The sequence below is a fragment of the Neltuma alba genome, unplaced genomic scaffold (genome assembly GCF_004799145.2).
Source record: "Neltuma alba isolate B1F8T4 unplaced genomic scaffold, ASM479914v2 tig00011370_pilon, whole genome shotgun sequence".
NCBI lineage: Eukaryota > Viridiplantae > Streptophyta > Magnoliopsida > Fabales > Fabaceae > Neltuma > Neltuma alba.
In genome coordinates, this window is record NW_021636065.1 from 4,090 (window position 1) to 18,469 (window position 14,380).

The following is a 14,380-nucleotide window of genomic DNA, read 5'->3' on the forward strand; positions in this document are numbered from 1 at the left end:
CATAAACTGAAGGTTTTGGATCGGCAAGCTGGAAACATTTTGGGTCATTTAGGGAAATAAATACCCATAATCCTGCCCATAATTTCAGCAACTGGATTTTAGTAGATGGCCGATGTTTCAATGAGAGTCTGTAAATAGTGTGGCATTTGGTCTGTCGATACAAACGTCATCTCAAGTTCTTATATACTTGTAGTTTGAGAATTTGTACCCTTGGATAATGTCAGGAATATCTTATTTATCCAGAGAACAAGAAAGTGAAGCTATAAGGTGCTTGAATTCAAGTAATGATGATGAGTGGTTAGATGAAGATTCAAGACTGGGCATAAAAATGTCAAAGACATAGCATCAGTCAGCATCGCAGATGTGTTGTTCACTGAACGAATGAAAAACAAATTCAGTGAATGGCGTGATGGATTATTTCAGGAGCAAGAAAGGGAAGACAAAATTCAGAGATTGTCAGAAGTTTCAAACAGCAACTTCAAGTCATTTTCTATAAGATGCGTCCAGCTCTAAGACTTTGTGGATTCACATCTCATCAGCTTAAACTGATTAAGTTGGTAAGGTGGTTTAATCTTGCCTCCTAAGCTGATATGTTTACTTTGTCGTTCTTGGATTGATTCTTTCAGTTATAACATCTATGATTGTCCTAGAATTGAGAATTGATGATATAGTAGCAGGTTACATATGGATGGTGAATGAGTTCAAAATTTTGCAGGTTGTCAGAAGCCATTTCAAAGATCTTTTTTATGTCAGTGTAAACAGTGAGGATTCTGGCTTGCAACATATGGTTGTCTATACAGACTCAAGGGATGAACTGAAATCCCTTCTGGTAATATGTTAATAAAATCCTCAAAACTGGCATTATTCTTTTCCCTGTGGAAATGCAATGTGTGCTCTATATTGCTAATGACAATTGGGATATGACTGCATCATGGATAGGGATATTGTTTTCTGTGCTCATTATATTTGTTGATTACCACAAAATGATTTACTTAGATTAAAATATATAGCCCTTTATCATCTTTATTTTGAATGGATAATATGTTCTTGGAATATGAGCTTAATCCCATTCAATGGTCACCAATTAAATATACTCCAAGTGATTGTCTATACTCTATAAGTATAGGTTTGACATTTAATTTATGAGTATGAATGTTGAGAGAGGTGAGAAGAGAACTTGTGAACTAATATTCCATGATGCCATAGCAGTTTATTAAGTCCTTAAATGTACATTAATCTCATGCAGAAAGAAGTGAAAGACAGGCATCAAAGGGAAGTAGAGATGAAGATTCAAGCTGCGGTAGGATTCCGCCATGTTATTGACCTCCTTTCCTCTGAACAGAAGCTGATAGTCGGTCACAATTGCTTTTTGGGTATCAATGTCATTCTCTACCTTGTACAAGTTCTTTTATTTGATGAGTTACTAAGATGATACCATTCTATGGCACAGATATTGCTCATGTATACAGCAAATTTATTGGTCCTCTTCCAAGGACTGCTGAAGAATTTGTCTCCTCTGTTAACAAGTATTTCCCATATGTTGTTGACACCAAAATGCTCTTGAATAGCAATAATTTACTCCAAACAAGGATGAAAGGGTCTCCGAAATCGCTGGCCTCTGTATTTTCCTTTTTGTGTCCACAAATAGCTGTTGGATTCAAAAGCAGTGACTTAGCTTCTTCGTCATCCATGAAAGTGGAGGTCCAAGTGAATGATTTAAGGTTTGGTTCTCAATTCTTTATGAATCCTGACTAAGTAATGTTCTATTTAACTTATACCATTTAGTGTATGTAGAAAACCTACAATGAAGAAGATGGTGGTGTAGCTTTTCTGTGTATTTCAAAATTGCTATTTTTGTCATGAACATTGATGGGGACATGGTGATGCCAAATCATGGGTATGAAAATGAATTCTATTATTCTACTTTTGAGTTCTTAAATGAATCCCCAAAACCTGCATATTGTTTTACCTTCACACATGTAGTCATGTTTGTAGGCATCTTCCAGCGATTGTAATACTTGACAACTTTCTTTCTTAGTACTGCAACCTTTCTTATGAGCAAAATTTTCCCGTCTATGATTGCATTTGTATCTCTTATGAGTGTTTTCCTTTTTTCTGTTTTTGATTTCTTACTGAGTATTTTTCAAAGAAATGTTCCTATGAAATTCATATCAGTCATCGAGGGAAACAGAGTGCATATACATGGGACAGTGGGCAACATGTCTTTAATCAAGCAAGAAGAAACAAAGTAATTAAACTGAAAACAATAACAAGAAATTAAAGAGAGAAAGGAAAACGAATGCTGACAGACAAGGTATTTAAATTACTGGAGTAATGACTGTAATATGCCTATAAGGAGGAAAACTAATGTGGTGAGATTTCAACACTCTTTGTCAAGTCGGGGAAAATATGTTGATTATACCTAGTTTGGACCTTAATTCCTCCATGTTTACTCAGAATACATTTGTAATTTGCAATTTGCCTAAAATGTCTTCCACTTGAAGCCTTGTTGGAGTTTAAGTTCTGACTCATAATTTCAGCTTCTTCTTGATGAATGGACTTTCAATGTCCACATGCTTGGCCTTGTCGTTAAGGGCATTATTCTTTTCAATGCTGAGACAGCCAAGTGGACATTAATAAGATCCTCTAAGGAAATCATCGGTCCCCAAGAAGTCTTGGATGTGACAGCATTGCATTTGCATCTCTTATTCTTCTAGATTGAGCCCATCAGTCCTCTCGATTGCCTAATTAGTGGCAGAAGATTCATTAGCTACCATGGCATCTGTTTCTTTAGTTGGAACCATAGGTTGAGGAATTTATTTGGTCTCATAGTTGTAAGTATAATAAGACATTTTATAACCTTTAATACTATCTTTGAACCAGACATTAGAATTGGTCTCTGTTTTTGGTCACGCAAACAAAAATTCAAGAACTCAGTTGATCTCGTATTAGTGATGAAACTTGTGCATTCTGTGTCTAAGTATTTCTTATTCCTCTATCTCGGAAAGAGCTGTTGTGATTTCACTTGAGGAATAGGCCTCTTGAGCAGCTTCCCAAATGCTGTTGGCTTTTGCAGAGGGGAATTCTTTCCGATGCCATTTGTAATGAAGTGGATGAACCTTGACATGACTATCCAATTTTGAAATTGGAGTCACTGTGATCACGCTGCTTGGTTGCTCTAAGGAGTACGGAGCTGGTTTTCCCTTTCTCAACCTCAAACTTTCTTCATAACAAAGTGAGACCTCTGACGATAGTTATGCCCATTTAGATGATACTCTGTGATGAGGACAGGGGTGGGTTTGTTTGCTCTGGCTGATTGAAGTGGTGAGTAGTGGCTTTTTCTTGGTTTTTAATGCCATTGGTTAGTCATGTTAGCTTATTTAGGAAGATCAGGCCTTGGGAAGTCCAATATCATGAAGATTTTCAAAATAATAATCCTCTGAAATTCATACTGTTCATTGGTAGACGTCGTGCAGGGTAGCACACCCAATTTCTAATAAAAAGGATGAAGTATAACTGAAAATACTAACAACAAATTTGAGGGAACAGGAAAAGAAAACCAACCCTGATTGACGGAGTATAAAGCATTTGATGTGCCTTATTAGGTTAATATCATGAGATTACAACTAACTGAATTTTTTTCTACATAAAATAAAGTAGTATTACCTTCTGTTTTGTTCTTCCGTGGAGGGTGAGCAGAAGCTCCCATGATACCAACATAATATGTGCATTTGCAGGTCATCTAGCTGGAACCCTGGAGGCAAGCATGAAGCTGGATATGATGCTTTCATGACCGGATGTGTCTTTGCCCAGCTTTGCAGTCATTTAGGAGTTAACTTTAAACTCAATGACTCTTCACAACATTTAGCCCTCAGCGACAAAATTCGGAAGTACATTAACCTTCTTTATCTTAATTGGTTGCATGGGGACGTTATTGATCTAAATACTGGTGATAAAGTTGCAGATTTTGGGGTTCATACCCTCAAGAGACAACATCATAAGATTTTGTTTGAGAATGTAGTTCTTATCTGGGGACTTCCTTTCAAGCTCAAGACAAGTGAAGTAAGAGATTGCATAACCAAAGTTTATGGTCCAACTTCTGTAGTTTCGGTCTACCGCTTGGATGAAACTGCAGTATTTGTGCAGCTGAGCAAGACTGAACTAGTCTCAGACTTCCTTTCATTGAAGGAAACCTTAGAGAGACAAGGTAGTCCACTTTCGGCTATGCATCCTCTTGCGAAACTTTTGAAAGGTGGAAACACATGCGCTGCTTCTTATGAGACTTACAAAGAAATATGTGGTTCGCCACTTTCAGAAGTTCTGTTTGCTGATCAGGCAAAGGCAGCTGGTATAAAGTGGAAGACCCAGTTAGTAGAACACAAGGCTGACCTGGAAACTGTAGAAAAGACTGAGCCAACCACACTTGACCAGTTACGAAATGCTGTACCTCATGATCAAGTCTCAAATGATGAGTTCATGGGATCTTTCTGTGCAACTGAGGTGAATCAGATCAAAACTGCCAATTTGCGATGATGAGACAAGATTTAGATGACTTATTTCATGTGTTTGCTATCGAGTTTTTCAATAGAAATACGTGTAGATGTGAATTTTTATCTCGGTTATGTGGTATTGAATTATAGGTTAAAAAAAAAAAAACAAGAAGAAGAATTTTTTTATTCATGTTGATGGCAAAAATAAAAACTTAAGCCAAATTGTGCCCTTTGTAATATCCTTGATTCTCCGTTTTGTAGGCCATCAGCATATAATATATATGTTAGTGTGTTATTGCTCGTTCGGAAATTCATGAAAGCAATCAATCTGTATACTGTGGATGGTATGCTTCTTAATATCAGACGATATAGCAATCTGAGATGATATATAGCAATCTGAGATGAACAGGACTTAAGGCGGGGAAACGTAAAAAACGTTTATCGAATTGAAAAGAAAAAATAAATAATTTTATTGCTTATTGGTAATTAATACTACGTCTGGTTTATTTATAAGATCTTATTTACAGGACCAGAGGTAGTATAAAATCTATTTACTTAATTTAATTAGATTAGGAAAGTAAAGTAAGTTCGTTAATTATAATAAATAATGACCTGTTTTTTTAAAATATTCAAATCATTTTTCTTAAGTTTTAAATAATGATTAATTATCTCTAATAAAAGAAGAATAATACTTAGCGAAATATATGTACAGATGATCAAGTAATGATTAATTATCCAAGACATGCGCGAGAGTATGATCTAGCACATTTCAGGGTGTTATGCATACTGATCAATCCTTTATTTGTCGGAGGTCCACTTTCAATCATTGTGTCCTGTCTAATTTCATTTAGTGCTTTATAATGATACAAGTTTGAATGGAAAGCAGTGTGTTCAAAAGTTTGACTCATATAGCCGTTGCAACATATTCTGCTCCTGGGAACCCTCTTTTTTGTTGTTTTCCAGTCAGAGTCACATGGTCAAGTTCAGAAGGCCGGTGCAAAACTGCCAAAACCCTTTTGTCATTCACAATATACCAATATTGAAATGTTACTCTTAAAGTTAATAAATTTAATTGACTAATTTGAAGAAGTTAAAAAAAATTAAATTACTTTAAAATATTTATATTTATTGTTCTTTTGTAACTAATTTGACTCACTTATAAATTGATATATAATCTTATAATACACATAAGTTTTTAGACAAATCATGTAGGATAGGTTATAATTAAGTACTTTATTAATTTTCTTAATATTTTCAAATTAATCAACCAGGTTTTAAGTTTTATGGTAATTTTAAGAGGTAATGAAATTCAAGACTGGAATTATTCTTACTCCATCAACTCATTTCACACATCACTCTAATTTTGGTAACTAAGGGTTTGTTTGATGAATACACACACACACTACCTCTTGTCCTAGATATAAGAGTTAGTTTATAGTGTAAACTTCACTACAAGCTAACTTTTATATTTAGCATCGGAGGTATAATATATGGAATGTGAAAGAATAGATTTAATACAAAATAAAAATGATTTAGGAATTAAAAAACAGTTATTTTTCCTTTATTTTGGAAAATATAAAAGATATATATTATTGAACCATAATTAAATAAATATAATAGATACTGCATAAAAGAAAAAAATTCCACATCAAATGAGTGTTGATTTTTTTTCCTCATTCTCTTTTTTCCTCTTGATTTTTTTTTTTTAAAATGAGAGATTGTTGTGCTACTCAATACTCATTGATGCTTTTTTTGATCGAATCCATTGATCCCCCCCCCGGGGGGGATGCGATGCATTAGGGTTCCATGAACCTAATATGACCATTAGAAAACAATCAATATTGTTAAAAAAAGTTATTAGTTGTGAGAACTATAAGAAAATCCAAATGACCACTTGTACACAAACGCAGTTTTAGCTACACAGGACTTGGTTTCAAATACACTCTTGGCAATGGATCTTACAAACAAAAATCCAGACATACTCTTTATTTTTGCTCCCTGTTTCTTCTCCTCTTCAGCAATTCTAGCTCACTTTATAAGAGAATCTTAGAGGGATATATGATCATATGACCCAAAAAGAAGGTCAGTTTCGTTATATGACTAGGCTCCTACATCGTGAATAATACACGAGACATTGAAGTTCAATAGATTGAGTTTTGAACTCCAGTTCCTAAACAATGACCTTCCCTAATGAATAATAATCATCCACAAAAATCAAGAAATCAAATGATTGACTCCACGTTTAGTTTTTCAGCCAATTCTTATCTCACACAAGGATTTCTCAGTACTGGGCTCCACATCACTATCTGAAACAATCTCATCGAGACTCAAAGGTAGGCCACAAGAGAAGGTGAGGCATGGTTTCACCTTTGGCACAACAAGTGTGCTTGCTGGTTCATCGTTGCTGAGAATCTGCAAAACCCTGGTCATAGAAGGCCTTTCAGCACTATCTGGGTTTGCACAGCTCAACCCCAAGAGCAAAAGTTTCCTCATCTCTTTCTCTGTAAACTCCCTATTCAATCTTTTATCCGCTGCTTCAACTATCTTCCCTTGAGAGTGAAAACCCCATACCCAATCAACCAAATTGACCATGTTTTGGCCTTCTCTTTCAATTGGCCTCCTCCCACATGCCACTTCGAGAACAACCACACCATAGCTGAAAACATCAGTTTTCTCAGTAGCCATTCCATATTGAAGATACTCAGGCGCCAGATACCCCATTGTTCCTGCTGTTAATGTTGAAACTGGGCTTCGGTCATGATCCATCAGCTTCGCCAATCCGAAATCCCCCAACCTTGGGTTGTAATTTGCGTCTAACAATATGTTTCCGGTCTTAATGTCTCTGTGAATGACTCTTTTTTCACATTCTTTGTGGAGGTAAGTCAGAACAGAAGCCAACCCAATGGCAATATTAAGTCTACGAGACCAGTTCAACAAGTTCTGGCTTCCTTCGGATTCTGGGTAGAGCATCTTATCTAAGCTTCCATTGGGCATGAAGTCATACACAAGCAACAATTCCCCCTTGTCAACACACCAACCTTGGAGCTGAACCAAATTCTTGTGCCTCAAACCAGCTATGATGGACAGTTCAGCTAGAAATTCTGTTTTGCCATCATGAGATTGTCTTGACCTCTTCACAGCAGCAATGGCTCCTGAAGGTAGAAACAAGGCTTTATAAACTGTTCCAAATGATCCTTGGCCTATGATCCTACTCGAGTGAAACCCTTTTGTGGCCACTTTCAATTCTTTGTAACTAAATTCCCTAGGACAAGACATTAAATCAGTTTTCACCCTCTTCAATGTTCTGCCATTCCTCCATTTGCGTACAGAAAAATAGCCCAAACTTACCAAGACTACACAGAAAAAAGCTGGACCAGCAATGGCTATACCTAATCCAAGCCTCTTATCATGCTTGTTGCTGGAATGATTATAGGACTTATTATGAATGTCCACGGTTGCACTCACCCAGCTACCAGAGACGTTATGAGCATGGAACTTTGGTGGTGTTGCAGGAAGAGATCCATTACTCTGGAATCTCCAGTTCACAAGCTGATGAAGCTCAGTGCTTCCCTCGGCGGAAGCAGCAAATCCCACGTACACTATCTCCTTGATATACCCAGAGAGGTCAAGATCATCAACATTCAGAACCGGGTTCTCAGGCTTCAAGTTTGAAGTCGAATTATTATAACTCAAAAACACTTGAAGCTTCCTCTTCACTCTCGTAATCAATCCAAGCTGTGATCAACTCCCCACTCTTGAGATCAATGCCCTGGGAGATGGTATCCCCGGTGGCATTGATAGAAGCAACGCCGTTGAAACCCAACTCAATGCGATTATCACTGGGGACGAATTCGACGGCAACGATGTTGGATCGGGTCAACTGGGAGGAGTTCAGGAGACCCACTTTTCCGCCGATGCTCCAAAGAGTGTGATTGCTGGGAAATAGAAAGAAAGATAAGGAGCCATCCACGAGAGAAGGAGGATTGTTAAGGTTGTCAGTGATAGAGAAAGCGAATGATGTTGAGAATGAAGAGGAAGCGTTTGAGTGTGGGTCGAAGAGAGAAATGGGGTCATTGTAGATTACGGCTCCGGCGCTGGACGTGGGCACGTCGGACGATCTGGTGAGGCCGACGACGCCATTCCGGAGAAAGGAATCGCCGACGAGAGTGACGTTCCGAAGAGACGTGAAGGAAGAGAATTCGAAGGTGAGGTTTTGCGCCAACACGCCGGTTGGGTCCAAGAAGCAGGAGAGAAAGAACAGAACAAGGGTCCTTCCTGAACACATAGCCAAACTGATAAGAAGAATCTGATTATCAGAGAATAGAGAAATTGAAGATGAAAGAGCTGAAAGAAGAAAAAGCTGGGAAATTGCAGGGTTTCATTCCAACCGTTGGAAATAGGGCGCCTCCACAAATTTTAAAAAATGGATTCAATGATGATTGTGTTGGGCAATGAGAGAATCTAAGAAGATGGTGGGGCCTCTTTGGTCTTTTCAATGCCTCTTTAAGTTCACATTATTTACAAGTATGACCCACAACTTGCCTGTATACAGTGGCATTTATGGAACTGTTTTGGTCAAAGCATTTATGAAGTTTATTTTGACCAGAATGTACCCTGTAGTACTCCTATTTATGAAGTATTACTCTTATAAATTACTCATCCGATCCTAATTATAAGACCCAATTGACTTATTTGAGGAGATTAAGGAAGTAAGTTAAGTTGGTTATTTATAATAAATAAGTGTTATCATTCTTAAAATATCCTTGCTAATTAAATATATTGGCTAAAACTATCATTATTAGAAGGATTATCTTGAAAAAAAATACATAAATATAAGAGACAAAATGGATTGGGTCTTATAATTAGGACCAAATAAAAAGTCAAATTAGGTCTTATAATAAGAACTGGAGGAGTACTTTTATAATATAGTTGTGTATGCTTGAATAATAAATGGATAATAAATCTTGACTAACTCGTTGATAAGTTTAGTCATCCAAATTTTGCTCAAAAAGGGTTTTTTTTTTTCACAATTTAATTGGGATATTTAACATTAATTTGTATTCTTGTTTGGTGAAAAAAATGTTGTGATTGTTTTGGCCAATATGATTTCTTCACCGTTTATTCTTTTGAGAGGGAAGGTTTTCGCAAAAATAGTGATTAAAGAATTTAAATTTAATTGACATGAACGTTTCACAATCGATCGAACTTAATTATAGCTCGGTTTGGAATGAAGAATTATTTTTATGCTTGAGATTTGAGTTTTATTAAAATGAGGTTAAACCTTGAGACCCCATTGAATTGGAACTTAATTACATAAATATTGGAATATTTAACATAAATTTCTAATCGTTGGTGAACTAAAATTTTGTGACCACTTATTTTGTTTGATTGCACCATTATTGTTTGATTTATTAATTTTAATTTATGAATTTTATAGAATTTCATTTATAGAAACGCGTAAGTGTTAAAACAGTATAAAATGAAATAAAAAGAGATTCTATAAAGTCCATATTTTTTATAAATTAAAAATTAATGGCTTTTACCCTTAATAATGCATGCTTATAACGATCCAATCTAAACAAAATAAATTACAAAAACCTAATTTTAAATAAAAATAAGCTATAAAAATCTCCAGATAATTTTTTCTTTAATCGATGTAAAGCTTAAGAGGAGAAGAGTATGGGAACATTCTTTTTCTCCAGCAGATCCCACCTAAATAATTTTTTTTTTCCCGGGAAAAACAAGAGAATCTCAATCTAATTGAAATTTAGCGTCGCGGGACATGAATGGATTTGACTGAGATTTAAAAATGCAAATGTGAAACGTTCGATGTTATGATTTCACAGACCAAAATGGTGCATATAGCCGTTGTATTATTGTTCATTATATTACATTTCATTTCTATACTTTCTGGCCACATATAGCATACAAGAACGTGGACCTTTTTTCCGCAATACAACGGCTCACCACGTGATAGAGACTAGGATATAATAGATTATTTGTTAATTTTTAATTATTTGTTTTTTTTTCTTTTTATGAGACCACATAGAAACTAACAAGGAGAAAAAGAAACAGAAGAAAATAAATCTGATATCATATAAATTTTTTATAGGAGTTTTAATGTCTCAACTCTCGTACACGTCATTTGGTTAAGAAATAAATCAAAATAGGCTTGGCTTTTGGAAACTGTTAGGCATTACGTATTTTTGTTACCGATAATATTTATATTAAGTTTTTTATATATTTTTTTATGTTAAATTCTCTAATCATACAAAAAAAACTTAATATAAACATTTATATTAAATTCTAAATCCATATAAAAAAAACAGATATATAGTCATATGTGAGTAGAAAACTTGACATAATTAATATAAAAAACTTAATATAAATATTTACCTTTTCTTATCAAGTCAGATAAGATTATGTTTTTTTTTTGTTGCATACAATATCTTGAACTGATTTTTAATGTATTTAGAATTCTAAAACATTCTTTTAATAAAGTAATTTTTGATGTATCCACTGGCATTAAAATAATTCAGGATCTACCAACAAAATTGCACCAAAAATTAATTATTACTTTAAGATCTACTAACAACTGTTAAATGTATTAATAATTAATTTAGAATATTGAGTGCATCTAAAAAAATGTTTTTAAAATAGATATTTTTAAAATATTGCACACTATTTTAAAAACATTTTTGTATGAAAGCCTGCATGTCACGTCAGCAAAAAATGATGAGAGATATACCTTAAAATGAGTGGAGGAAGTTTTACGGGAGATAGATGAAAAGATCAAATCATTCATCATCTGAATGATTTTATTTTTTTTCCTTTCCAAAAATACAAATGTCAAATATGATGAATGTTATCGAGTTGCTTAATATGCTTATGTTTAGATATGGTAAAATGGCCTGGCCCACTAATTACGTGCTTGAGACTATGCGGGTCCGTCATAAAAGACTGACGAGCTCATATTTGGCTAGCTTGGCCCACCAACCTCCATCCCTCCCCCCCCCCATTTTTACACGTATTTAAAAAATTGTAAATTAAATTATAAAATTTTATAAACCAAATTCTTCTTAGAGAAAATGACAGATAAAGAAGCTCCAAAATGTCAAATGCCAATTTGGGAAGCTAAGGAAATGTAATTACCCATAGGGAAGCCCTTCCCAAATTGGAATTTTAAAATTCACTGAAATGACAAAAATGCCCTTTGTTCTTTTTTTTTAAAAAACAAAACCCAGCCCCTCACCGGTAGCCGGCGAACGGCGACCACCGCCGGCGACCGCCGACCGCCTCTAGCCACCGGCACCGGCCACCGGTGTGGTGGCTGCCGGTGAAGGATTTTTGTGATAAGAATTTTTTTTTTTTAGAATGGGATAATATTAGTTCAAAGTGACGGGGGTGGGATTTAATCCCACAACTCCTTGGCCACTTGGACCAACAAAAGGGAAGATGCCATTGGGCTATCAAAGATTTCTTAACCTTATAATACAAGCAAAAATATAAGTTAACTCTTTTACTGTGACTCCAGCTCGTGACAACAATTTATCTGAGGATGACAAGTCTTAATTGAGAAATAACAAGTCTAAATTTGATATTAACAAAGCAACTTTTCCTTATACATAACAAATAACAGCATGTGCATTAATTAAAAATGATCATAATTTATTTAAAAATGACACGTCTTTACTATAAAATGACAAGTCTAAAATTGATATTAACAAGGCAACTTTTCCTTATACATAACAAGAAATAGCATCTACGTTAATTAAAAATGACCATAATTTATTTGAAAATAACACGTCTTTACTGGAAAATGATAAGTCTAAACTTGATATTAACAAGGCAACTTTTCCTTATACATAACAAGAAATACCGAATAAATTGTTGTTATTTTTCAACAAAGACGTGTCATTTTTAAATAAATTATGATCATTTTTAATTAATGCACATGCTACTATTTGTTATGTATAAGGAAAAGTTGCTTTGTTAATATCAAATTTAGACTTGTTATTTCTCAATTAAGACTTGTCATCCTCAGATAAATTGTTGTCACGAGCTGGAGGCACAGTAAAAGAGTTAACTTATATTTTTGTTTGTATTATAAGGTTAAGAAATCTTTGATGGCCCAATGGCCATCCTTTTGTTGGTCCAAGTGGCCAAGGGGTTGTGGGATCAAATCTCACCCCGCCACTTTGAACCAATATTATCCTATTCAAAAAAAAAAAATCTTGTCACAAAAATCCTTCACCTGTAGCCACCACACCGGTGGCCAGAGGCGGTCGGCGGCCGCCGGAGGCCAGTCGTCGGCGGTGGTCGCCGGTCGCTGGCCACCAGTGAGGGGCTAGGTTTTTTTTTTAAAAAAAAAAAAGAACAAAGGGCATTTTTGTCATTTCACTGAATTTCAAAATTTCAATTTGGAAAGGACTTCCCTATGGGTAATTACATTTCCTTAGCTTCCCAAATTGGCTTTTCACATTTTGGAGCTTCTTTATCTGTCATTTTCCCTTCTTCTTATTCTTATATGTTCATATAATTATATAATTAAATTAATCTCAAAAGTTGAAATATAAACATATAATTTATTGTTAATAGTTATTTTATTAATATAAAGATGGTAAAACAATTTAAAAAAAGAAATCAAATTTAGAATCAAAATCTTGAACAAAATACAAAGTTATATGTAAATTAAGTGAAAATGATCGATTTTTTTTATTAAAGTTAAAATAAAACTTGTTAAAAAAATTTTAAAAAAAATTGGGCTGCCAAGTCAACTCACAGGTTGACTGGCTAGCCCATGGTGGGCTGCGGATTGACAGGTACGGGCTGAAAAGAACCGTATCAAAAGGAGTTTCTATTTTCTTCAATCTAACCCGTCACTAAGCTCGTAAGCTCAACTCATATTATCAACTCTACTTATATCTGTTATATATATTAAGTTCTCTAATCACATATAACTATTTGTCTGATTTTCATTTAATCATAAATCCACACTAAACAAAAAAAGACACATGACTCATTTGTAATTAGAGAATTTAATATAATAAATATAAACAACTTGATCTAAATTTTTTCCTAAAAGTTATATGACAACAAAATCAAAATTAATACAAACTCGATATGAAAGAGTTTCTTATAATTTTAAACTCGTTTTTGGCTTAAACGAATTTTAGTGCAGCATATTGTATTTTTCTTTCAATGCATTCTGGTCTTTTCATAAACAAAAAGTACATTTTATCATGTAGGATTTTGATACTTTTTTAAGGAAAAATTCTTTAAAAAAAGACTGTTAAATAATTTAGATTCTTATTTGAGTCATTAAATTTGTCAAACTATTAAGCAAGTCACATGACCCAAAAAGAGATCTGTAAAATATTATGAAATAACTCTAATACCTATTTCATTAGAAATCAAAAGAGAATTCTACACGTACATGTTCTATTTTGCAATTAACACGTTTCAATTCTAAACTAATAATTTTCTGTCTCTATAACACATTTATAACAAGTTTTTGAATAAAACTTAATTATAATACAACCTTAAAAATTAATAAGTTCAATTTCCGAGTGGAAAAGTTTCATTTCTAACCCTTACAGTAAAATCTTTTAAATAAAAGTTAATCACAATACAACCTTGAAAAGTAACATGCTATATTTACCGATCAACATATTTTAATTCTAAATTAATAATATTTTATTTCTGAAATATACTTATAATGAGTCTTTGAATAAAAAATGCTTACAGTACAACTTTAGAGATTAACAAATTCAATTACGTAGTTAACATGTTCTTATTCTAAATCAACAAATTAAAACTGATAGAAAATTAAAAATTCTCATTTCTCTAAGTTTCTAATGAAAAAGATATCAGAGTCATTTTATAAAATT

General features: G+C 34.1%; 1 protein-coding gene and 1 pseudogene across 1 annotated transcript; one reads left to right on the forward strand and one right to left on the reverse strand.

Annotated features, from left to right (window-relative positions):
* Window positions 1–330: 330 nt before the first annotated feature.
* LOC114712526 (poly(A)-specific ribonuclease PARN-like) lies at window positions 331–4,644 on the forward strand (annotated as a pseudogene).
* A 1,753-nt stretch (window positions 4,645–6,397) lies between these two features.
* On the reverse strand, window positions 6,398–8,775 carry LOC114712525 (probable L-type lectin-domain containing receptor kinase S.7). Its single transcript, XM_028897080.1, is given in 2 exon segments — window positions 6,398–8,202; window positions 8,204–8,775. Coding segments are annotated over 2 exon segments (2,034 nt in total). The 3' UTR covers window positions 6,398–6,740.
* Between the last annotated feature and the right edge of the window lie 5,605 nt (window positions 8,776–14,380).